Source organism: Aulonocara stuartgranti (assembly GCF_965226115.1).
Source record: "Aulonocara stuartgranti genome assembly, chromosome: 3".
Classification (NCBI taxonomy): domain Eukaryota; kingdom Metazoa; phylum Chordata; class Actinopteri; order Cichliformes; family Cichlidae; genus Aulonocara; species Aulonocara stuartgranti.
The window spans coordinates 7335986-7362587 of record NC_138941.1 but is presented as its reverse complement, the minus strand read 5'-3'; the positions used below and the strand labels follow the sequence as shown (position 1 = coordinate 7362587).

General features: G+C 40.0%; 1 protein-coding gene across 2 annotated transcripts in view; it reads right to left on the bottom strand.

Moving 5' to 3' along the window:
- Positions 1–829: 829 nt before the first annotated feature.
- The window catches only part of LOC309702189 (protein NLRC3-like), a 306079-nt gene continuing 280306 nt past the window's right edge, over positions 830–26602 (bottom strand). For both annotated transcript variants that reach the window (XM_082526685.1, XM_082526684.1), the window contains exons 5-11: positions 16875–17024; positions 14903–16703; positions 12052–12225; positions 11513–11686; positions 4926–5099; positions 1832–1878; positions 830–1683 (exon numbers count right to left, since the gene is read on the bottom strand). In XM_082526685.1, the coding sequence (XP_082382811.1) occupies positions 1139–1683; positions 1832–1878; positions 4926–5099; positions 11513–11686; positions 12052–12225; positions 14903–16703; positions 16875–17024 (3065 nt within the window). In that variant the 3' untranslated portion in view covers positions 830–1138. The remainder of the gene's footprint in view (positions 1684–1831; positions 1879–4925; positions 5100–11512; positions 11687–12051; positions 12226–14902; positions 16704–16874; positions 17025–26602) is intronic.

The following is a 26602-nucleotide window of genomic DNA, read 5'->3' as shown; positions in this document are numbered from 1 at the left end:
TATGTAGTTACTATGGACTTAATGCATACATATTATTAAAATTAGGGCTATAACAGTTGTATTGATGTATAGCAACTTGAAATGCTCCCACAAATGGCTCCACAGCATGTAAAAATATAACAAAAGCTCTGGCGGACTTGGTTCTGTGGTCAGTCTTAAAGGGTGAAGTTCAACTCTGTAATCTTCACTGTGTCACAGAGTTCAGTGAGTCCCGTTATTCACAGTATCAATCAGATCATCAGAGAACAGCTGATCAGCAATCAGTGGTGCCAACAGCGCCTCCTGTGGTGAGAGGATGCAATAATGCAATGTAGCATTTTTCCACTCAACACTTGCAGTCATGGAAACTGTCTGTTGGATCTGTGTGACGTTGCTTTCTTGGTTAGAGTTCCTCACAAATGTCCAGATGATTCTTCTAATGAGGCGTCGACCATGTTTGCAGCTCTTTGGAAGAAAACGTCGCCCTTTGCCATCCTTACTTTTCTTTGACTTCTTCAAATGCAGCTGAACTCCAGCTGGTATTTTCTTGGACTTTGCAGCTGTTTCTGGTCATCAGTTCATTCCTGCAAACCTCTGAAGCTGAACAACAATGATGCTGCATTGCTGGCTGATCCCAAAAGGTTGATTCTGTTCATCTGGACGTTTTCAGAAACGTTTGCTCACTGATCAGGTGACTTCTTCAGTCTCAGCTGACTGCAGCTTTACAAGCTTACAAACAGCACATTTGCACAATGACTGAAAGCAGCAGCACCTGATATATATGATACTAATATAATACATATACATATATAATCCATACTAATGATGAAGGAACTGAGCTCACAGTCCATTGTTCATTCAGTGAACTACTCAGTTTATTTTGGGCCTCAGAAATGCTCACTCTGTTTGTACATCACTGTCAGCAATAGACTCATTCTGCTGTGTGGACAGGAACACATGTGACATCACTTCCTGTTTGTTTGTGACTGAAGAGGAAGAAGTTTACAAGGAATCATTTAGAAGAGTTTCAAACATCAACTGATTGAATCCATGAATCTGAAAACGTGTTTGTGAGTGAAAGAGACAGACATGTACAGACTGAACTATCTGTTCAACAGTCAGAGTGTTTCTGTAACAGGAGACACTCTTTACACTCCACTCAGCACAGGGACACTGAGTCACCAGGAAACAGTGAACTGAACCTAAACCCAGGATAAAGAGTTTGAGTGAATGTGGTGTTGAAGGTGTGGAGGTGGATCAGAGTGTCAGAGGAGACTCTGTAGAAGGACAGAGTGCCAGCAGGACAGTCCACATACACTGCTGCTCTGTTAGAGACAGAGGAGGAGGAGGAGGAGGAGGAGGAGATGGGTTTTTTAATTTTATTGTGAAGGACAGAACGAGGACCATCATCAGAGCAGAAGAGACTCCAGGACTGATCATTGTATCCAAACACACAGTCTCTGCCTCCTTTCCTTCTGATGCTTCTGTAACTCACTGATATATAAACGACTCCTCTCCACTCGACCTCCCAGTAACAGCGACCAGTCAGACCATTTCTACACAGCAGCTGTTCCCAAGCATCAAATCTGTCTGGATGATCAGGATATGACTGAACCTCCTCCACACGTGTCACCTTCCTGTTGTTGTCAGACAGTTGGAGCTTTGTGTTCACTGTGTTTGTGTCGATTGTGAGTTGACAGGAATCTGATGGAGAGAACAAACACAATCCAGCTGCAGTTATTGATCCATCATCTGTTCATTGATTGACACTTTGATGATGACTCCTGACATGATGAAGATGGTTGAATGTGTGCTGCTTTGTTTTCATGAATCCCATTAAAAACACACTTACACTTCCTCAGACCTGGTCTCAACCATCGGACTCCAGCAGGCTCCACCCTGAAAGGAGGAGGGGGGTCAGAGCAGCACAGTCAGCATGCACACATGGACATTACATGGCTCTCACACACACACTGTTACACACTGAGCTCAAAGCTCGGCTCCACTGTTTTATTCAAAGAAATCTACATTTATTTATCAGCACATTTAAAAACAGCTTGAGCCAAAGTGCTGCACAGAGTAGAGAGAAAATAGGAAACATACACAGTAATGACTATAAAGACTGGTCAGGATTGAAAGCTACAGAGTACAAATGTGTTTCCAACCGGCTTTTAAAAATGTCCAGTGTTGGTGACGACCTGATGTGAAGGGCGACTGTTCCAGAGTTTGGCTGCAGCCATCGATAAAGCTCACCTCTGTTTTTACGTCTAGTTCTGGTCAGAAGCTGCTTATCTGCAGACCTGAGGGCTCCACTTGGATTCTTTTGTTAAAGAGAGATAAGATGGAGCCAATCCATTCACAGATTTAAAGACAACCAGATCTGGAAGTGGATTCTACCACGTACTGGTAACCAGTGGAAGAAGCTGGTGATGGGTCGTCTAGCACAGACCCACCGCTGGAACCAGACAATTGATGAGGGAGAGAACTGTGACAGCGCCGTTCCTTCACTTGACCTCAGTCGCTCTCGTCTGCTCCCTCGTAACACTGCTCTTTATTGAGCTTACATGAATATGCACAAGTTCATTATGACGTCTTACACAGGTATGAACAAAGAGTACCAGTCTGTGCATAGTGTGTGTGTGTGTGTGTGTGTGTGTGTGTGTGTGTGTGTGTGTGTGTGTGTGTGTGTGTGTGTCTGTGCGTGTGTGTGTGTGTTCCAGATGTGACCCTGTGACCCCAAAGCTGGTGCTAAGAGTCCAGCGGTCCCCCTAACAAAGGGCTCTTATACTTAACCAGACACAGAGCAGGTGTCCTCCTACACCAGGGGTCTCAAACTCGCGGCCCGCGGGCCAATTGCGGCCCGCAGGACGATAGTTTTTGGCCCCACCTTAACATGAAAATGTAATGTTAGTTTGATAATGTATGACACTTTACAGTGTTGTGGGCGGAGCTGAATTAACCCACCAATCAGGGTGGGATATGGATCTCAGGGGACACCAGCCGGGCTTGATGCAAGCAGGGAAACATTTCTCAATGAGTCAAAGTTCCAGCAGCGTTGCCCTGGAGTGTTTCTTTCTTTCCTGTGCCTGGCTGGCTTCCTCCTTTCTATTGGGCAAACGCCGACATTCGCCCCAGCGCGCTGCGTTCACAACACTTCAAAAAAAGTTGTTTTTTTAAGTTGCTGCCCAGCGGGACATTATACGTATATAGATTTATACACACGTCAGTGGGATTTAAAGTTATTTTTTAAAAGAGAGAGATCTCATATTAACTCTCACAGTGATGCGTAGGCGGCGGGATAAAAGAAAGTCATGAACTCAATGCAGCCCAATTTAGTCTGCAGTCACATAGCGACACCTGTTCATCGGCAACAACAGTCCCCGGTAACCCGGACTAATTATAGGGTCGCACCGTAATTTGTGGCTCGATGTTTTTATTTGCATCACTCCGTTTGCATTGCAGCAAACATGAACATTACATATATTTCAATATAATGTAAAAGCAGTCAAAACAACTAACATCAGAAACAGCTGATGTTATTTGTTATATGTCACGGTGTCATTTCCGCTTCTTTCTCCTGTAACAACAGCCCGGCGCCGTGAGCAGTCGCCTGTTTTGCGCTCGCTATCCCTGCACTTTCTACCATCTGCAAACGCCACGGTGTTCGTGTCGTCATGAAAGACATGAACATCGAGCGTAAAAACAAAGGAGACTGCTACCGGCTTTTTATCTGCCGATCGCCGTGCTACGGTTGCAAGAAAAAGAAGCAGAAATGACGTTCTCTACGCGTTGAGACGTTCCCCGTCCGTCGGCTAAACGCTTGATTGAAACTTCAATGCGACAGTGACACCAAGTAGAATTATAAATGTCACATAGCCCCAAACATGTCTTTTTCAAAGCCTGCGGTGAAGAGAAAGGTTGGTGATGAGCACCGACAATTTCAGGAAAAGTGGGAAATGCAATATTTCTTTGTTGAGCACAGGGGCACCCCGACCTGTCTTATTTGCACAGAGAAAGTTGCGCTGCACAAGGAATACAATTTGAAACGTCATTACACAACTAGACATGCTGAGCTGGATGCAAAATACCAGGGAGACGAGAGAGCGAACCGGGTTGCCAGTCTTAAAACAGATCTACTGAGGCAGCAAGATTTCTCCAAGAAAGCAACCAAAGAGAATAATGCAGCAGTCGGAGCCACGTGGTTAGTGAGATGATTGCTAAAGCAGGGAAGCCATTCACAGAAGGTGCATTTGTCTAAAAGTGCATATTGCAGGCTGCAAATATAGTCTGTCCGGGAAAGAAAGGTCAGTTTAGCAACATCAGCCTTTCTGCCAACACCGCAGCAGATCGCATTTCTGACCTGTCAAGTGACATTTATGACCAACTGTGTGAGAGAGCCAAATGTTTCAGTGTATACTCAGTCGCTCTTGATGAGACCACAGACATCACCGACACTGCCCAGCTCCCAATGTATGTCCGTGGTGTTGATGACAGTTTTGAAGTGATGGAGGAGCTGCTCACAGTAATGTTTAGTTAGTAAAGTTTATGGGCCCTGTTAGAATCAATATTTCATTCTCATTCTGTTGTTTGAGAACAATAACAGAAAAATGTGCACTTGAGAACAAATTTATTGTGAATTCAGCTGTGAATGTAGAGTTTGTCATTATTTAAGCTTCCATTTCCAAATGTTAGCTGACACTTTATTAGGTACACTGGTATCTATCTCAGGTACACCTGTGACCTAGATGTTCCTGCAACCAGACTCCTTGGAGACCCCCTACATAAATATCCATGAACTATCCAGCTAGACTAGTGTGTCTGTCCCTGAAAATATTCCTGCATGTGTGATTGTTCATGTCTCATCTGCAGGAAACAAACAGGAAGTGAGTGAAGGACACAGGAAATGTTTCCAGCTCTTCCTCCTCTATCAGACATTCTCTCCATACCTGAGAGTGTCCAGTCTCCAGCCTGGATCCTTCAGTCCAGCCGACAGCAGCTTCATTCCTGAATCACCTGGATGATTGTAGCTCAGGTCCAGCTCTCTCAGATGGGAGGGGTTGGAGCTCAGAGCTGAGGCCAGAGAAGTACAGCCTTCCTCTGTGATCAGACAGCCTGACAGACTGCAGACACACAAAACAACAATCAATCTGTCAACAATCGTTTTCTCTTTGTCACAATAACATCTATCCATTTACATCCATTCAATGTAACTTTATTTAAAAGTGACAATACCCAACAGACAACAACAGTCATCTGAAGCTGTTTAACAGTGTAAGGTAACAGCCTCCAATATTAGAGAGAAAGCCCCAAACATCAGACAATTGTGGAGATACAGAAATTCTTTTATTGCTGCCATATAATCTGCATCATTATAACTGCATTAATAATGTTCTTTACAGCATTATTCCATCTAATAATATTTCTCACAGTATTGATATTGCATTAAAGTTGTCTATTGAACATGTTCATTTGAGGATCCTTCAATTATGTTAACTCTTATTACAAGTACGGTCAGAAGTATTTCATACACATTGCATATTTGTGCTTATGTCGAGTTGATGTTCGGTTCATTAAGGGTCTTAAGCTTCACTGGCGTGACTGTCCAGGTGATACATGCTGAGGGAAACTAGAACAGGATGATTGCATGCATGCTTACAATACATATAACACATATAATCTAGGAATGCGTCAGGCCTGAGGCCTTAACTCATTTGGTGTCTCACTATATTTTACTCTACTTGGCAACAGATGACCAGAGTCAATAATTAGCCCCAGAGACCCTGAGGGCTTGAAGTTTATTACCTTGTATGGAAGGTGTTACAGAAAAGAGAAGTTCTGTGTCTGTTTATAGCCATTAAACATGTACAAGATGTACCATTAACTGTGACTAATGTCTGGAACATATTTTACTCTGACTATTTTTATTGACGCCATGGGGGGGCGTATACCCCACTGCTTTGTAAGTGTCCACAACATGTATTTTTGTCAGAAGACATAGGCTGATGTTTTCTCCTGTGTGTTAATAAACTCATCGTTTGATTGCATTTCTCTGGGGCCTCCGTGGTTTGTCTCACTGCTCTACATTGATAGATTTCGCAACACAATCGACTGTGAGCAGCACTTGGTGATGGTGGGAAGAAGAACTCCCTTTGACACAAAGATCCTCCCAGTGAAAACAGGCTCCAGGAGGAGCATCTACCATGACTGGTTGCAGGGTGAGGGGAAAGAGAAGAGATGAGCTCAGAGAGACAAGAACAAAACAGAGAGACAAAAGTTAAGGACATGCAGTAGTGACATATAAAAGCATCAGGAGTGAAAAGAGGGGAGAAGAAAGCAGAGCATCATGGGAAGTCCACCAACAGCCTGAGCCTATAGCAGCATAACTAAGGGATGGTTCAGGGTCACCTGATCCAGCTCGAACTATAAGCTTTATCAAAAAGGAAAGTTTGAAGCTGCTCTTCAAAGTAGAGAGGGTGTCTGTCTCCTGAACTCAAACTGGGAGCTGCTGCCACACCCAGTCCAACATAGCCAGGCTGAGTCGTTAGATTAGTCCAACGTAAAGTCAGAAAGTCATTACTGATGTCATATTTTAGTGCAAATGTAGAAAAACTGTCCAAAAGTTATTTCTAAATCTGATATTAAACAGTTTAAATGGTGGAAAAAGCTGTAAAGAAAACAGAAAGAGTCAATAAAAGCCTCTTTAGAGGGTCACCAGTTTAAAACTCAGACATTTAAACTGGTGATTCTCCTTCTCTGCTCCATTTCCTCTCTAGACTTCCTGTTGCTAGGAGGGATTTGATTGGCTGAACATCCTTTTAGCCTTTCTTTAGTTCTTTGGGTGCTAATCAAAGAGGAAAACACACGAGTCATGTGACGTGACATAAGGAGCGCTCTGATTGGTTGGGATTGACAAACTATGGTGCTGTTTGCAAGCTTCGCTTTGCAGAGGCAAGAAAATCTCTTAGATAGTGATGAGACGCTCCACAGTGACATTTCCACACTTTGGAGCTTCTGAAGTGCAGATGTTTGGAAACGCTGCTCCAACGTGTGGTTCAAACACTCAGGTCACGTGACCTCAGCTGCCACAGGTGGCATACCTGCTGCTTCCATGTTAGCATGTTAGCTCCAACAGGTGGTCAGTGTGAGAGCAGAAGATGATATCAGTGACATCCAAACAAGGAAGGAAGAGACTGTTGAAGGCAGCGAGCTGTGACTGCTGTGAACAGTGTCCTCACACTATTTTCTCCCTGTGTCAACATACATGCTTCAGCTGCAACACACCACAAACACCTTTATACAACTAAATATACTGAGAGCACACTGCTGTGGTTGCTCTGGTAACCATCCATATATCCAGATGTTTGGGGCCGAGTCTGCTTCCTCATCCTTGGTTCAACCCTCAAAGTCTGATGTGTTTTTTTGTGATTTGGTTTTATTTGTTGTTCTATACACTGTGAAACAAAGCTAGAAGCCACTGTGGTTCAGCGGGGGACTCAAACCCAGGACCCAACCTGCTCCAACAACAGTCAGAAGGATTTTATTAAGTCTCATTTTCTGTTCATTAGGAAAACATCAATAATGAAGAGCACATGTTTATAGAGGCACATTCAGACCAATGACAACAGTCCATTCACACTGACCTCCAACTTTTTAAATGTGAGTAAACACATCATGGTTCTGGTGCTGATGTGGTATCAGGGACAGGTGATGATTTTGAACTCAGTCTGAGGTTTGATTACATTGAACCTGCACTGCTTTATCCTGTTTATGACACATTTATACTCAAAGTCGCAGCTGGATAACAAAGAACGAGGAAAAACACATTTGTTGAGAGAATTGTTAACAAATGTGGTGAGAGTGTTGTAATAGTTACAGACAGAACTATGATTTATTTATTTAAATGCATTCCAGGACGTTTTTTACTCACGCTATGTCTCTTCCACGATGTTATTTTTCTCTCCTACAACGTACGTTACAATTACATTAGCATGACCATTTATCCAACTTAGGCGATGACATCATTTAGCGACTTCCAGCGACTTTTAGGACAGCCAATAGCGATTTTCCTTACTGAGGAATTGGCAACACCAGGAGCAGTGGGTGGATGGCAGCATCATCATGAAGGATCAGTGTGAGAACACATCATCATCCACAAAGAAAACCAGTCTGAGTGTCTGATGCTCTTGTTAGAAAGACGCAGTCGCAGCTTGTGGGTGCGGTTGGCTGGTTTGCTAGTTAGCTGCTCTGCTAGTTAGCTGCTCTGCTAGTTAGCTGGGAGCTAACTCACTCGAACATTTGATGCTAAACTGTCTAAACTGTGTGAGCAGCATTCATTGCTGCTCTGTGTTACTCTCCAGCCTCTCTTTCACTTAGTCCTCTCAGTTTTTTCCTCCTTACAAACTAGAAAACCTTCTTTTTCAGCTTCTCCTCCACACCCGAGCTGTGGCTAAGTTGCTACCAGCACGCAGGCTCGGTGTGTCCAAATTCATGGGCTGCGTCCTCCTGAGGACACATTTGTAGACGGATTCCGTCACAGCGACGCACCGAAGGCTGTCCAAATTCCTCTGAATGCAGCCGACAAATGCGTCCTCCTTTTCCCTGAATTTGAAAGATGGGTCGGGTGTGTCCTTCGTGGCCCACCATATCCCAGAATTCATAGTGCGGCCCAGCCAAACTCCAGCTTCCAGTAATGGCGACCGCTACTAAGTTTTAAAATTACTCTTATTAATCTTCCTGGGTCACAAAATAAACTTTTAACATATTTTCAGGGGAGAATGTGGGTGTGTAAACTTCAAATATCCGCTCGGTTTATCAAGATATCGCATATTTGCAAAAGTGCAAAAGTGCTTCGACGTTTTCAGCGACGTCTGTTACCCAGCTAGTCGAGAGCTCGAGGGTCACTGAAGCCGCAGAGAACGGCACAACTCCCGGCACAACATTTTCAGATCACCGCGGATTTTCACTGCTCAGGTTAAAAGTAATATTAGTAACATATGACTGAATCTATATCTCACTTAAAGCTTTCTGTAAATGAAAGAATCAGTGAAAATGAGGCACTTCAGCTGATTTTAAACAAAAACTCTGAACATAACCTGGTCCAGACCAGGTTATTGGTTCAGCATCAGTAACGGTGATGTAGCCAGGTAGAAACAGAGCTAGACAGACAAACATTTATGCTCACAATCACACATCTCCAGTTAACCCAGCATGCATGTTCTTGGACTGTGGGAGGAAGCAGAGAACCTGAAGACAACCCACACAGGCCACACTATCACTCTTATTTACAGAATTATAATCTAATTAGATGATAAAGTAATAAATTATTTGGTATTTTAATGAAAATACATTTTAAGCAATAGTTTATAAGTCAACAATTATAGTTAAATAAAGTGACAAATCAAACAGTCAATAAAACCTTCTACAGCTGAAACTAATGTAGACAATGTTGGGGTAAAAATCAGAGACGATAACTACCAAAATAAAACAGGAAGTGAATAACATTCAAGCTCACTTTAAGCTCAACAGTCAAACTCTGTTTTGTATTAATCTATTGTTTTGAATTTTTGTTTACATTTTATGTTTAAGTGAGGCAATGAGTCATATCACTATGACCAAATATACAGGGAGTGCAGAATTATTAGGCAAGTTGTATTTTTGAGGAATAATTTTATTATTGAACAACAACCATGTTCTCAATGAACCCAAAAAACTCATTAATATTAAAGCTGAATGTTTTTGGAAATAGTTTTTAGTTTGTTTTTAGTTTTAGCTATTTTAGGGGGATATCTGTGTGTGCAGGTGACTATTACTGTGCAGAATTATTAGGCAACTTAACAAAAAACAAATATATACCCATTTCAATGATTTATTTTTACCAGTGAAACCAATATAACATCTCCACATTCACAAATATACATTTCTGACATTCAAAAACAAAACAAAAACAAATCAGCGACCAATATAGCCACCTTTCTTTGCAAGGACACTCAAAAGCCTGCCATCCATGGATTCTGTCAGTGTTTTGATCTGTTCACCATCAACATTGCGTGCAGCAGCAACCACAGCCTCCCAGACACTGTTCAGAGAGGTGTACTGTTTTCCCTCCCTGTAAATCTCACATTTGATGATGGACCACAGGTTCTCAATGGGGTTCAGATCAGGTGAACAAGGAGGCCATGTCATTAGTTTTTCTTCTTTTATACCCTTTCTTGCCAGCCACGCTGTGGAGTACTTGGACGCGTGTGATGGAGCATTGTCCTGCATGAAAATCATGTTTTTCTTGAAGGATGCAGACTTCTTCCTGTACCACTGCTTGAAGAAGGTGTCTTCCAGAAACTGGCAGTAGGACTGGGAGTTGAGCTTGACTCCATCCTCAACCCGAAAAGGCCCCACAAGGTCATCTTTGATGATACCAGCCCAAACCAGTATTCCACCTCCACCTTGCTGGCGTCTGAGTGGGACTGGAGCTCTCTGCCCTTTACCAATCCAGCCACGGGCCCATCCATCTGGCCCATCAAGACTCACTCTCATTTCATCAGTCCATAAAACCTTAGAAAAACCAGTCTTGAGATATTTCTTGGCCCAGTCTTGACGTTTCAGCTTGTGTGTCTTGTTCAGTGGTGGTCGTCTTTCAGCCTTTCTTACCTTGGCCATGTCTCTGAGTATTGCACACCTTGTGCTTTTGGGCACTCCAGTGATGTTGCAGCTCTGAAATATGGCCAAACTGGTGGCAAGTGGCATCTTGGCAGCGGCACGCTTGACTTTTCTCAGTTCCTGGGCAGTTATTTGGCGCCGTGGTTTTTCCACACGCTTCTTGCGACCCTGTTGACTATTTTGAATGAAACGCTTGATTGTTCGATGATCACGCTTCAGAAGCTTTGCAATTTTGAGACTGCTGCATCCCTCTGCAAGATATCTCACTATTTTTGACTTTTCTGAGCCTGTCAAGTCCTTCTTTTGACCCATTTTGCCAAAGGAAAGGACGTTGCCTAATAATTATGCACACCTGATATAGGGTGTTGATGTCATTAGACCACACCCCTTCTCATTACAGAGATGCACATCACCTAATATGCTTAATTGGTAGTAGGCTTTCGAGCCTATACAGCTTGGAGTAAGACAACATGCATGAAGAGGATGATGTGGACAAAATACTCATTTGCCTAATAATTCTGCACTCCCTGTATATTTCATCTTTTCAGTCAGAAATAATCAATTGATCATATTTTTATTACTAAATGTTTCTGAAAATCAAATTCTGATATCTGAACAAACAGCTCTGTAAAAACCTTCAGCATACAGGAATCGAACTAGAAGGTTTGGTGGATGAAGCACTGCTAAAATAAAGATTTTGGACTCAGAGGAGCAGATGGGACATTTCATTGCAAATGAAAGACAGAAAGTGAACAAATATCACTAAAAACCTCAGACACTAATTTCTACATTAAGACTTTTTTAAAAATCAATTTCCTGTTTATGCAGTAATAGAAATCAGGTTTAACGTGATCATCATTGGAAAATTTTAAATCCTGACCTGAGAGTTTCCATTTTACAGTGTGGACTCTTCACTCCAGCAGACAGAAGCTTCACTCCTGAATCCTGCAGGTCAGAGTTACTCAGGTCCAGCTGTCTCAGACTAGAGGACTGGGAGCTGAGAGCTGAGGACAGAGCTTCATAGCCTCTCTCTGAGAGCTTACAGTGACTCAGTCTGAAAAATGACAGATAAACATTAAACAAACACTGTTGTTAAGTTGCAATGAGGGTGCACTAAAGAGTTATTAGATTTAGCAATTAATCCTGTGTTTTTACTGAGAGTCAACAAATGGATGACGCTGACATTTGTTAACTGACAATGGTCAATCAATTCTGGTATTCTATTGCAAATGCCAATTGGGCTCCATGTGCCGGGCAGTGCATTAGCACCAAAGTAGCTGACATATTGATCAATAACTCTCTGCTCATTAAATTATCATAAAACTATTACAGAAGTTTAACTGACTTTTTTCCCATTTAGTGGATTCTTATTGGTTAATTCTGTCAATTGATGAAAAGCACAACATAACTTGATCTCACCTCAGAGTATTCAGTTTGCAGTCTGGACTTCTCAGTCCTGCAGAAAGAAACTTCACTGCTGGATCCTGCAGGTTGTTGTTACTTAGGGCCAGCTGTCTCAGTGTAGAAGACTGGGAGCTGAGAGCTGAGGACAGAGCTTCACAGCCTCTGTCTGAGAGATCAGGGACACTCAGGCTAAAAAACAAAATAAAAACACAATTTGAAAAACTGTAATTTGATAACAAACTGTTATCAAATGACAAGTTAAATGAACTCTCTGACCAGTTACAGAGACTCAGTCTGGGGGAACAGAAAATATTTTAAAAGTCCACGTAGTAAAGAGATTAGAAATGTGGCAGATGATTATAACTTTAGACCAAAAAGGTCCCTCTCGCTCATATATTTGTTAAAACAAGAATAAACGCTCATCTTGATTTGCTTTGAATTTTTATTGACTTCTTATGCTGATTCATAAAGAATATGACTTCATCTGACCTGAGAGACTGAAAAACAATCAAGCATGCATGACTGAATCTGCCAGCAGCTGCAGATCCTTGGAGCTGTACTGGTGATGCTGATTGTAACATATAGAAGTGAACTCCTCTTCAGCTGAGCAATAAGACCAGAGGAGGAATGAGGGAGTTGATCACCTATGGCTCCATCACAGTCTTTGAACATCTTCAGTCAGTACAGAATGATGCTGCGAGGCTTTTAACCAGCACATGAAACAGACTGGACATTACTCCAGTTTAATCTCTTCACACTGGTAACCAGTTCATTTTAGGCTTTATTTAAAGTTTTAGTCCTTACTTTTAGTCCCAGTCTATATTTCTGACTTTCTACAATCCTACAGCTCTTCTCACATCTGAGATCTTCCAGTTAAAGGCTGTTACTGGTCCCACTAACTCATTTATTCAGACTCTAGTATTCAGAGTGGCCTTTAACTAGTTTTAGGCTGTATGATGTTCAGTGTTTGCTGTTTAATGTTTTTATTGCCTGTTTCTATTGTAAAGCACTTTGTGATTTTTGACCTGTGAAAGCTGCTGTATGAATAAAGTTTACTTACAGGATGATTCTGGATATGACTTTGATAAAAGCTGACACCCAGATATGTTTAAGACACTGACATTTACTGCTGCTATCAAACATTAACTATAATATACTGTATTTAGTAGGGGTGCAACGATATTCGTATCGATATTGAACCGTTCGATACAGTGCTTTCGGTTCGGTACGCATATGTATCGAACAATACAACATTTGTAATTTATTTTATCAATTTTCCTTCTGACGATGCTGTCTGTGTGGAGCGCTCAGTGAATCTGTGTTCGACTACTCCGCCTAGGCTGTACTGTCGAGCGCAGATCCACTGAGCGCTCCACACAGACAGCATAGTCAGGAGGAAGAGCACAGGGCAAGCTAGCGAGACAGAAGTTAAGCTCTCAGCAACATGGACCTCCCCCACTCTCATTCAGATGTGGCGTTTGGAATTATTTTGGTTTTCATGTGACGTATGACCCTGAAGGTAAGCGAGTCATGGACTAAAGTAAAACAGTATGTTGGATGTGTCACGCAATGCTCAATTACATTGGTGTGAACTAGTGTGTTAGCGCAGTTAGCTCGTTAACGTGTTGGCCGTCTAGCCCCATGCACGGAGCGATCGGCGGTAGCTCGTTAACGGAGATTTGCCGTGTTGTGGCGTTAAGGTCATTTCAACGAGATTAACCTGAAAGCACTAGTGGGAACACAACGAATATGACTGCACATTTACGCAGACATCATCCTAGTGCAAAGACAAAAACAACAAGCATGCTACTAACTTTAGCCGAGTCATTTAGACAGCTGTTAGCACATGATTCTCCTTATGCTGCTGAGAATATAGCCCAGAAGAAGCGGATAGTATAGCTTTTATTTTGGAAAGCGCCATTTCTCTGTAATAAACTCTCTTTTCCAAATATGAGTGATTCCTCAATCAGATACAGGGCTCGCAAAATCGCTAGCCCGACGTCCCGGAGCTGGCGATTTTTTCAGTCGGGCTACCAAAATCTATCTCTTCCCTGCCCGTCGGGCTATTGTAGGAAAAATGTCAATGCTTTTGCATTCTTTCAGAAATGTAGCTGGGTAATTATGTCATTGGCATCGGTGAGCCACTGTCAATATGTGACATATTGAAGTCGCGTTTGAATTTGCGCTTGTTTTTTTGCTTTCACTTTGCAATCGTGCGAACTGTGTATAGAGAGCGACAGTACTGATCTGTGAGTGATGATAATTTGTGTACCAATTCCTCTGACATCGTCTTATTAATCGTTAGCTTACTATGCAAACATGACAAGTGAAATCTCCTGCAGCAAGCTTAAACATGTGAGAGGTTGATCGCGCAGAGAATCGCTGAGCTTATGTGAGTGCGTGTGTAAAAGCAGCAGGAGAAGTTATGATAAATCAGACTATAAGGCAAAAAGAAAGTGCAGCTTTATGGTTTCATGGACAAAATAATTTCTGTGGCTGCAATATGATGAGCTAAATAACCGGGGCTGCACATAAGTGGTCCGCAGGTGCGCATTCGCTGTCAAAATAAAAAACACGCACAAAGGTTAGGGTTAAATTTAAAAACTGTACTTTTGAGTTAAAATATATATTTATAATTTTAATAAATGACAAATTAAAAAGGCATGAACATTTTTTTGTATCGAAAAAATATCGAACCGTGACACCAAAGTATCGAACCGAACCAAACCGTGAATTTTGTGTATCGTTGCACCCCTAGTATTTAGTGCTGATGATCATGTAAATAAATATGTTTAAGTTTTTAAGGGTCCATCACACATTACACTATTTATGTTATAGATAAAAGCCTGATCACATGTTTACTCACAGAGCTTTGTTGGAGGCTTTGACCACTGGCAGCAGCCTCAGAAGAGCCTCCTCTGAAGCAGAGTATTTCTGCAGGTCAAACTCATCCAGATCTTCTTCTGATGACAGTAAGATGAAGACCAGAGCTGACCACTGAGCAGGAGACAGATTGCCATTGGAGACAAGTCCTAATGTTATGCACTGTTGGATCTCCTCCACTAGAGAACGATCATTCAGTTCATTCAGACAGTGGAACAGATTGATGCTTTTTTCTGCAGACAGATTCTCACTGAGCTTCTTCTTGATGTACTGGACTGTTTCCTGATTGGTCTGTGAGTTACTTCCTGTCTGTGTCAGCAGACCTCGTAGGAGAGTCTGATTGGTCTGCAGTGAAAGACCCAGGAGGAAGCGGAGGAACAAGTCCAGGTGTCCATTTGGACTCTGTAAGGCCTTGTTCACAGCACTCTGGTGGAGAGATTGTAGGTTTGGTTTGTTAAATAATTTAGATTTCTTGGAGGTTGTTTGTTGTTGTTCCAGCAGATTGAGTCCAGAGTTGATGAAGGTCAGATGGACATGAAGAGCAGCCAGAAACTCCTGAACACTCAGATGGATGAAGCAGAACACCTTGTCCTGGTACAGTCCTCTCTCCTCTTTAAAGATCTGTGTGAACACTCCTGAGTACACTGAGGCTGCTCTGATATCGATGCCACACTCTGTCAGGTCTGGTTCATAGAAGATCAGGTTTCCTTTCTGCAGCTGATCAAAAGCCAGTTTTCCCAGAGACTCAATCATCTTCCTGCTCTCTGGACTCCAGTGTGGATCTGTCTCAGCTCCTCCATCATACTTGACCTTCTTCACTTTGGCCTGAACCACCAGGAAGTGGATGTACATCTCAGTCAGGGTCTTGGGCAGCTGTCCTCCCTCTCTGGTTTCCAGCACATCCTCCAGAACTGTAGCAGTGATCCAGCAGAAGACTGGGATGTGACACATGATGTGGAGGCTTCGTGATGTCTTGATGTGGGAGATGATCCTGCTGCCCTGCTCCTCATCTCTGAATCTCTTCCTGAAGTACTCCTCCTTCTGTGGGTCAGTGAACCCTCTGACCTCTGTCACCATGCCAACACAGTCAGGAGGGATCTGATTGGCTGCTGCAGGTCGTGTGGTTATCCAGAGGCGAGCACAGGGAAGCAGTTTCCCCCTGATGAGGTTTATCAGCAGCACATCCACTGAGGTGGACTTTCTAGGGTCAGTTAGGATTGTAGTTTTGTGGAAGTCCAGAGGAAGTCGACACTCATCCAGACCATCAAAGATGAACACAACCTGGAAGTCTTCAAAGCTGCAGATTCCTGCTTCTTTGGTTTCAGTAAAGAAGTGATGAACAAGTCCCACCAAGCTGAACTTTTCCTCTTTCAGCACATGCAGCTCTCTGAAAGTGAATGGAAATATGAACTGGATGTCCTGGTTGGCTTTGTCTTCAGCCCAGTCCAGGCTGTATTTCTGTGTTAAGACTGTTTTCCCAATGCCAGCCACTCCCTTTATCAGCACTGTTCTGATTGGTTCATCTCTTCCAGGTGAGGCTTTAAAGATGTCTTCTTGTCTGATGGTTGTTTCTGGTCTGTCTGGTTTCCTGGATGCTGTTTCAATCTGTCTGACCTCATGTTCATCATTGACCTCTGCAGTCCCTCCCTCTGTGATGTAGAGCTCTGTGTAGATCTGATTCAGGAGGGTTGGGTTTCCTGCTTTAGCGATCCCCTCAAACACACACTGGAACTTCTTCTTCAGGGTGGATTTAAGGTTACGCTGACAACGTCCACTGGGAGTTCCTTTAGAAATAAAGAAAAATATATATATTGAATTTAAGTACTTATCAAGGGTACATGACCATTTCTTTCCTGCCCAAATTAAGTGCTTGTGAAGAATCAGGTCAAGTTCTTGCAACATTATGAAATTTTAGTTTTTCCATTAGCTGATATTATTTATAGATATCTTCTTACTGCTCAGTAGATGATCAGCCTGCTTATTCAGCTTCATTCTCTTCAGGATGTTTGCTGTGATCTTCACAAATGACTCCTTGCTTGAATTATTATAGTTGAACTTTTTCATTTGTTTTGAATCGAGTTTAGGCTCACACTTTTGATATGACTCTAGAAAAACAAACAAAAACATAATAACAGATCCATCACAGCATTATTAAGCTGTTGCATGGTTTGTTTTTTGTGTGTGTCTTTTTTTTCAGCATCATGTGTAACTGAAGACTTTTTTGTATTTATTAATAATTCACCATCACATCATGTCAGATATTTAAGTTACTTCATGAGAAATTTTAACTAAGTACATGGGTGTTAAAGTAATGTTTTTCTGTATATTTAACCAGTTTGTAGACATCAAAGCCCTGTTTATTTTTTATTTTAGCAAAACATCGTCTGAGGCAAGAATAAATCAACTAATTAGCAAAAACAAAAGAAAGAAAGAAAACATGTTTGACATAAATTACATTTATTATAATTACAAATTATATCCCCAAATTACAACAACTGCCACTTGAAGGAACTTTATATTGTTAGATAAAAACCTCTAAAAACAACAAGAAGAATTAAGATTTATAATTATACCAGTATATACAAGTCAGGAGTACTTATGCACTAAGGGTTGACCGGGAATGATAAAGTGGATGATAAATAGGTAAATGTAATCATCAACAGTCAAAAATAAAAACCAAACTAGACAAAAAGTCGGTAGCAGGTAGACAGAAGTTAAAATAAACTAGAAAGTGCATTTTCTGAAGAAACTGCAGTGTGAATGCTTGAATCTGAATGTATGCACTGAAATGAATTAATTGCTGAATTTTGAGTTAAAAATATTGAATGAGATTAAAAAAAAACAAAAAAAAAAAACGAATTTAACCTGAAAACAAAGGTGCTGAACTGCTAAAAGCTGAAGGTTACACAGAAGAAGGAGTTGGAAAAAAACTGAAAATGTTTTAATTGTAAATTAGAAAAACCTAAGAAATGAGAAAAGAACATTTAGAGTCAGAAAACATCTGAAAGAATATTAAAAGGTCATATTCTTTGAATCACTGAATGACTCAAATGTGATCCCTCCACTTTGATCCACACAGTTTAAAAAGTTTACATCTCTGAGCTTTGAAAGACAAGATGTTGGAAAAAGAACAACGATGGCGACGTTTTGAGGGTAAAATGATGGCTGTGACACTGTGGACACAGCAGCAGTTGAAAGAGAAGTGTTTAATATGAATCTTGGTACAGTGGCAGGCAGAGCTCGTTAAGCAGGCAGGTGTGAGCCTGGTTGCTATAGTGACCGCACCCAATGGCTCCATACACACGACACAGACATGCACCTCACTTTTGCTGCTTAAAATGAACAGAAAAGTCAGGCCGAAACAAATCGTTCCCAAATTAAAAGTACAAGTCGTATTGACAAAATTCTTTCACCGTGAGCGACAGCAGCTTCTAGTCTACCGAATTCTCAGTTTTCATGCCTGTGGAGTTTATTATATGGACGTGGTGACAGTGGAAAGACACCATGCTCTTCTGATTTTCAAACGAACCTTCTGAGCCATTTTAACATTAGAGTCTATGGAAGAGTTGGAGGGAGGAGGCTGTGCATTGGTGACATTTATGAAAGAACCATAACACCTAGTACAATAGTAAACACATTGGATGAAAGAGGACCGCCATGGCTACGTTTTGAGGGTAAAATCATACCTGTACAGCAAACGCTGTGGACACAGCAGCAGTTTTAAAAAAGATTTTAAGATTAATTTTTTTGCTCCTCTCACTCTAGCAGTTGAGCTGTCTCACTCTAGCCCCAACATTCCGTCCCATACACACCCATTATAAACTCTGAAACGGGTGAAAAAACATCATGAAACTTAAACTGGAACTGAAGAAAAAGTATAATAGATATTGAAAAGATAAATGCAAGTTGAATAGTTGAATGTCTTGTCTTCGTTTTAAAGTTTGAATGGTGGCTCTATGTCAATGTATGTGGAAGTAGTAAGAGTTTAAAAATGAGTAAGTTGAATGAGGATTTGAAGGGTCTCCCCATTGAAATACATTATAAATTTTTGTTGAATAAAGTTGAATAAAATTAAAAATATAAATGTTAAAAATATGAAAAATGGAAGCAGTGTTGTCCAAAAGAATAGGAATCTAACGGTGTTGGAATGGTTTTTCTAAGTTGAACGGTTTTGAAGGAGTAGGATTACAAAAAACGTACGGAATACAGAATAAACTAGAAAGTGCATTTTCTGAAGAAACTGCAGTGTGAATGCTTGAATCTGAATGTATGCACTGAAATGAATTAATTGCTGAATTTTGAGTTAAAACTTTTTTAATGAGATAAAAAAAAAAACCAAATTTAACCTGAAAACAAAAGTGCTGAACTGCTAAAAGCTGAAGGTTACACAGAAGAAGAAGTTGGAAAAAAGCTGAAAATGTTTTAATTGTAAATTAGAAAACCCTAAGAAATGAGAAAAGAACATTTAGAGTCAGAAAACATCTGAAAGAATATTAAAAGGTCATATTCTTTGAATCACTGAATGACTAAAATGTGATCCCTCCACTTGGACCCACACAGTTTAAAAAGTTTACATCTCTGAGCTTTGAAAGACAAGATGTTGGAAAAAGAACAACGATGGCGACGTTTTGAGGGTAAAATGATGGCTGTGACACTGTGGACACAGCAGCAGTTGAAAGAGAAGTGTTTAAGATGAATCTTGGTACAGTGGCAGGCAGAGCTCGTTAAGCAGGCAGGTGTGAGCCTGGTTGCTATAGTGACTGCACCCAATGGCTCCATACACACGACACAGACATGCACCTCACTTTTGCTGCTTAAAATGAACAGAAAAGTCAGGCCGAAACAAATCGTTCCCAAATTAAAAGTACAAGTCGTATTAACAAAATTCTTTCACCGTGAGCGACAGCAGCTTCTAGTCTACTGAATTCTCAGTTTTCATGCCTGTGGAGTTTATTATATGGACGTGGTGACAGTGGAAAGACACCATGCTCTTCTGATTTTCAAACCAACCTTCTGAGCCAATTTAACATTAGAGTCTATGGAAGAGTTGGAGGGAGGAGGCTGTGCATTGGTGACATTTATGAAAGAACCATAACACCTAGTACAATAGTAAACACATTGGATGAAAGAGGACAGCGATGGCTACGTTTTGAGGGTAAAATCATACCTGTAGAGCAAACGCTGCGGACACAGCAGCAGTTTTAAAAAATATTTTAAGATTAATTTTTTTGCTCCTCTCACTCTAGCAGTTGAGCTGTCTCACTCTAGCCCCAACATTCCGTCCCATACACACCCATTATAAACTCTGAAACGGCTGAAAAAACATCATGAAACTTAAACTGGAACTGAAGAAAAAGTATAATAGATATTGAAAAGATAAATACAAGTTGAATAGTTGAATGTCTTGTCTTCGTTTTAAAGTTTGAATGGTGGCTCTATGTCAATGTATGTGGAAGTAGTAAGAGTTTAAAAATGAGTAAGTTGAATGAGAATTTGAAGGGTCTCCCCATTGAAATACATTATAAATTTTTGTTGAATAAAGTTGAATAAAATTAAAAATATAAATGTTAAAAATGAGAAAAATAGAAGCAATGTTGTCCAAAAGAATAGGAATCTAACGATGTTTGAATGGTTTTTCTAAGTTGAACGGTTTTGAAGGAGTAGGCTTTCAAAAAACGTACGGAAAAATAAAATATAATAATAACTAGAAAGTGCATTTTCTGAAGAAACTGCAGTGTGAATGCTTGAATCTGAATGTATGCACTGAAATGAATTAATTGCTGAATTTTGAGTTAAAAATATTGAATGAAATAAAAAAAAAAAAAAAAACCCCAACCAAATTTAACCTGAAAACAAAGGTGCTGAACTGCTAAAAGCTGAAGGTTACACAGAAGCAGAAGTTGGAAAAAAGCTGAAAATGTTTTAAATGTAAATTAGAAAACCCTAAGAAATGAGAAAAGAACATTTAGAGTCAGAAAACATCTGAATGAATATTAAAAGGTCATATTCTTTGAATCACTGAATGAAGAAAATGTGATCCCTCCACTTTGATCCACACAGTTTAAAAAGTTTAAATGTCTGAGCTTTGAAAGACACTGTGTTGGAAAGAGAACAATAATGGCGACGTTTTGAGGGTAAAATGATGGCTTTAACACTGTGGACACAGCAGCAGTTGAAAGAGAAGTGTTTAAGATGAATCTTGGTACAGTGGCAGGCAGAGCTCGTTAAGCAGGCAGGTGTGAGCCTGGTTGCTATAGTGACCGCACCCAATGGCTCCATACACACGGACACAGACATGCGCCTCACTTTTGCTGCTTAAAATGAACAGAAAAGTCAGGCCGAAACAAATCGTTCCCAAATGAAAAGTATAGGTCGTATTGACAAAATTCTTTCACCGTGAGTGACAGCAATGTCTAGTCTACTGAATTGTCAGTTTTCATGCCTGTGGAGTTTATTATATGGACGTGGTGACAGTGGAAAGACACCATGCTCTTCTGATTTTCAAACGAACCTTCTGAGCCATTTTAACATTAGAGTCTATGGAAGAGTTGGAGGGAGGAGGCTGTGCATTGGTGACATTTACGAAAGAACCATAACACCTAGGACAATAGTAAACACATTGGATGAAAGAGGACAGCGATGGCTACGTTGTGAGGGTAAAATCATACCTGTAGAGCAAACGCTGCGGACACAGCAGCAGTTTTAAAAAAGATTTTAAGATTAATTTTTTTGCTCCTCTCACTCTAGCAGTTGAGCTGCCTCACTCTAGCCCCAACATTCCGTCCCATACACACCCATTATAAACTCTGAAACGGGTGAAAAAACATCATGAAACTTAAACTGGAACTGAAGAAAAAGTATAATAGATATTGAAAAGATAAATACAAGTTGAATAGTTGAATGTCTTGTCTTCGTTTTAAAGTTTGAATGGTGGCTCTATGTCAATGTATGTGGAAGTAGTAAGAGTTTAAAAATGAGTAAGTTGAATGAGAATTTGAAGGGTCTCCCCATTGAAATACATGGGAATTTTTTGTTGAATAAAGTTGAATAAAATTAAAAATATAAATGTTAGAAATGAGAAAAATAGAAGCAGTCATGTCCAAAAGAATAGGAATCTAACGGTGTTTGAATGGTTTTTCTAAGTTGAACGGTTTTGAAGGAGTTAGATGCCAAAAAACGTACGGAATATATAATAATAACTAGAAAGTGCATTTTCTGAAGAAACTGCAGTGTGAATGCTTGAATCTGAATGTATGCACTGAAATGAATTAATTACTGAATTTTGAGTTAAAAATATTGAATGAGATAAAAAAAAAAAAACCGAATTTAACCTGAAAACAAAAGTGCTGAACTGCTAAAAGCTGAAGGTTACACAGAAGAAGAAGTTGGAAAAAAGCTGAAAATGTTTTAATTGTAAATTAGAAAACCCTAAGAAATGAGAAAAGAACATTTAGAGTCAGAAAACATCTGAAAGAATATTAAAAGTTCATATTCTTTGAATCACTGAATGACTAAAATGTGATCCCTCCACTTGGATCCACACAGTTTAAAAAGTTTACATCTCTGAGCTTTGAAAGACAAGATGTTGGAAAGAGAACAACGTTTTGAGGGTAAAATGATGGCTTTAACACTGTGGACACAGCAGCAGTTGAAAGAGAAGTGTTTAAGATGAATCTTGGCAGAGTGAGAGAGAGAGCTCGTTAAGCAGGCAGGTGTGAGCCTGGTTGCTATAGTGACCGCACCCAAGGGCTCCATACACACGGACACAGACATGCACCTCACTTTTGCTGCTTAAAATGAACAGAAAAGTCAGGCCGAAACAAATCGCTCCCAAATGAAAAGTAAAAGTCGTATTGACAAAATTCTTTCACCGTGAGCGACAGCAATGTCTAGTCTACCTAATTCTCAGTTTTCATGCCTGTGGAGCTTATTATATGGACGTGGTGACAGTGTAAAGACACCATGCTCTTCTGATTTTCAAACCAACCTTCTGAGACATTTTAACATTGGAGTCTATGGAAGAGTTGGAGGGAGGAGGCTGTGCATTGGTGAGATTTATGAAAGAACCATAACACCTAGTACAATAGTAAACACATTGGATGAAAGAGGACAGCGATGGCTACGTTTTGAGGGTAAAATCATACCTGTAGAGCAAACGCTGTGGACACAGCAGCAGTTTTAAAAAAGATTTTAAGATTAATTTTTTTGCTCCTCTCACTCTAGCAGTTGAGCTGCCTCACTCTAGCCCCAACATTCCGTCCCATACACACCCATTATAAACTCTGAAACGGGTGAAAAAACATCATGAAACTTAAACTGGAACTGAAGAAAAAGTATAATAGATATTGAAAAGATAAATACAAGTTGAATAGTTGAATGTCTTGTCTTCGTTTTAAAGTTTGAATGGTGGCTCTATGTCAATGTATGTGGAAGTAGTAAGAGTTTAAAAATGAGTAAGTTGAATGAGGATTTGAAGGGTCTCCCCATTGAAATACATTATAAATTTTTGTTGAATAAAGTTGAATAAAATTAAAAATATAAATGTTAAAAATATGAAAAATAGAAGCAGTGTTGTCCAAAAGAATAGGAATCTAACGGTGTTTGAATGGTTTTTCTAAGTTGAACGGTTTTGAAGGAGTTAGATGCCAAAAAACGTACGGAATATATAATAATAATAATAAAGATTCGAATAACAATACTGTGAATGCTTTTCAAGCATTCACACTAACTAGAAAGTGCATTTTCTGAAGAAACTGCAGTGTGAATGCTTGAATCTGAATGTATGCATTGAAATGAAATAATTACTGAATTTAAGTTAAAAATTTTGAATGAGATTTAAAAAAAAAACCCGAATTTAACCTGAAAACAAAAGTGCTGAACTGCTAAAAGCTGAAGGTTACACAGAAGAAGAAGTTGGAAAAAAGCTGAAAATGTTTTAATTGCAAATTAGAAAAACCTAAGAAATGAGAAAAGAACATTTAGAGTCAGAAAACATCTGAAAGAATATTAAAAGGTCATATTCTTTGAATCACTGAATGACTAAAATGTGATCCCTCCACTTGGATCCACACAGTTTAAAAAGTTTAAATGTCTGAGCTTTGAAAGACAAGATGTTGGAAAGAGAACAACGATGGCGACGTTTTGAGGGTAAAATGATGGCTTTAACACTGTGGACACAGCAGCAGTTGAAAGAGAAGTGTTTAAGATGAATCTTGGCACAGTGGCAGGCAGAGCTCGTTAAGCAGGCAGGTGTGAGCCTGGTTGCTATAGTGACCGCACCCAATGGCTCCATACACACGTACACAGACATGCGCCTCACTTTTGCTGCTTAAAATGAACAGAAAAGTCAGGCCGAAACAAATCGTTCCCAAATGAAAAGTAAAAGTCGTATTGACAAAATTCTTTCACCGTGAGCGACAGCCATGTCTAGTCTACCTAATTCTCAGTTTTCATGCCTGTGGAGCTTATTATATGGACGTGGTGACAGTGTAAAGACACCATGCTCTTCTGATTTTCAAACGAACCTTCTGAGCCATTTTAACATTAGAGTCTATGGAAGAGTTGGAGGGAGGAGGCTGTGCATTGGTGACATTTATGAAAGAACCATAACACCTAGGACAATAGTAAACACATTGGATGAAAGAGGACAGCCATGGCTACGTTTTGAGGGTAAAATCATACCTGTAGAGCAAACGCTGCGGACACAGCAGCAGTTTTAAAAAAGATTTTAAGATTAATTTTTTTGCTCCTCTCACTCTAGCAGTTGAGCTGCCTCACTCTAGCCCCAACATTCCGTCCCATACACACCCATTATAAACTTTGAAACGGGTGAAAAAACATCATGAAACTTAAACTGGAACTGAAGAAAAAGTATAATAGATATTGAAAAGATAAATACAAGTTGAATAGTTGAATGTCTTGTCTTCGTTTTAAAGTTTGAATGGTGGCTCTATGTCAATGTATGTGGAAGTAGTAAGAGTTTAAAAATGAGTAAGTTGAATGAGAATTTGAAGGGTCTCCCCATTGAAATACATGGGAAATTTTTGTTGAATAAAGTTGAATAAAATTAAAAATATAAATGTTAAAAATGAGAAAAATAGAAGCAGTGTTGTCCAAAAGAATAGGAATCTAACGGTGTTTGAATGGTTTTTCTAAGTTGAACGGTTTTGAAGGAGTAGGCTTTCAAAAAACGTACGGAAAAATAAACTAGAAAGTGCATTTTCTGAAGAAACTGCAGTGTGAATGCTTGAATCTGAATGTATGCACTGAAATGAATTAATTTCTGAATTTTGAGTTAAAAATTTTGAATGAGATAAAAAAAAAAAAACAACCTGAATTTAACCTGAAAACAACAGTGCTGAACTGCTAAAAGCTGAAGGTTACACAGAAGAAGAAGTTGGAAAAAAGCTGAAAATGTTTTAATTGTAAATTAGAAAAACCTAAGAAATGAGAAAAGAACATTTAGAGTCAGAAAACATCTGAAAGAATATTAAAAGGTCATATTCTTTGAATCACTGAATGACTAAAATGTGATCCCTCCACTTGGACCCACACAGTTTAAAAAGTTTACATCTCTGAGCTTTGAAAGACAAGATGTTGGAAAAAGAACAACGATGGCGACGTTTTGAGGGTAAAATGATGGCTTTAACACTGTGGACACAGCAGCAGTTGAAAGAGAAGTGCTTAAGATGAATCTTGGCAGAGAGAGAGAGAGAGCTCGTTAAGCAGGCAGGTGTGAGCCTGGTTGCTATAGTGACCGCACCCAAGGGCTCCATACACACGGACACAGACATGCACCTCACTTTTGCTGCTTAAAATGAACAGAAAAGTCAGGCCGAAACAAATCGCTCCCAAATGAAAAGTAAAAGTCGTATTGACAAAATTCTTTCACCGTGAGCGACAGCAATGTCTAGTCTACCTAATTCTCAGTTTTCATGCCTGTGGACCTTATTATATGGACGTGGTGACAGTGGAAAGACACCATGCTCTTCTGATTTTCAAACGAACCTTCTGAGCCATTTTAACATTAGAGTCTATGGAAGAGTTGGATGGAGGAGGCTGTGCATTGGTGGCATTTATGAAAGAACCATAACACCTGGTACAATAGTAAACACATTGGATGAAAGAGGACAGCGATGGCTACGTTTTGAGGGTAAAATCATACCTGTAGAGCAAACGCTGCGGACACAGCAGCAGTTTTAAAAAAGATTTTAAGATTAATTTTTTCGCTCCTCTCACTCTAGCAGTTGAGCTGTCTCACTCTAGCCCCAACATTCCGTCCCATACACACCCATTATAAAATCTGAAACGGGTGAAAAAACATCATGAAACTTAAACTGGAACTGAAGAAAAAGTATAATAGATATTGAAAAGATAAATACAAGTTGAATAGTTGAATGTCTTGTCTTCGTTTTAAAGTTTGAATGGTGGCTCTATGTCAATGTATGTGGAAGTAGATACAGTTTAAAGAGGAGGAAGTTGAATGAGAATTTGAAGGGTCTCCCCATTGAAATACATTATAAATTTTTGTTGAAAAAAGTTGAATAAAATTAAAAATATAAATGTTAAAAATGAGAAAAATAGAAGCAATGTTGTCCAAAAGAATAGGAATCTAACGGTGTTTGAATGGTTTTTCTAAGTTGAACGGTTTTGAAGGAGATAGATTACAAAAAACGTACGGAAT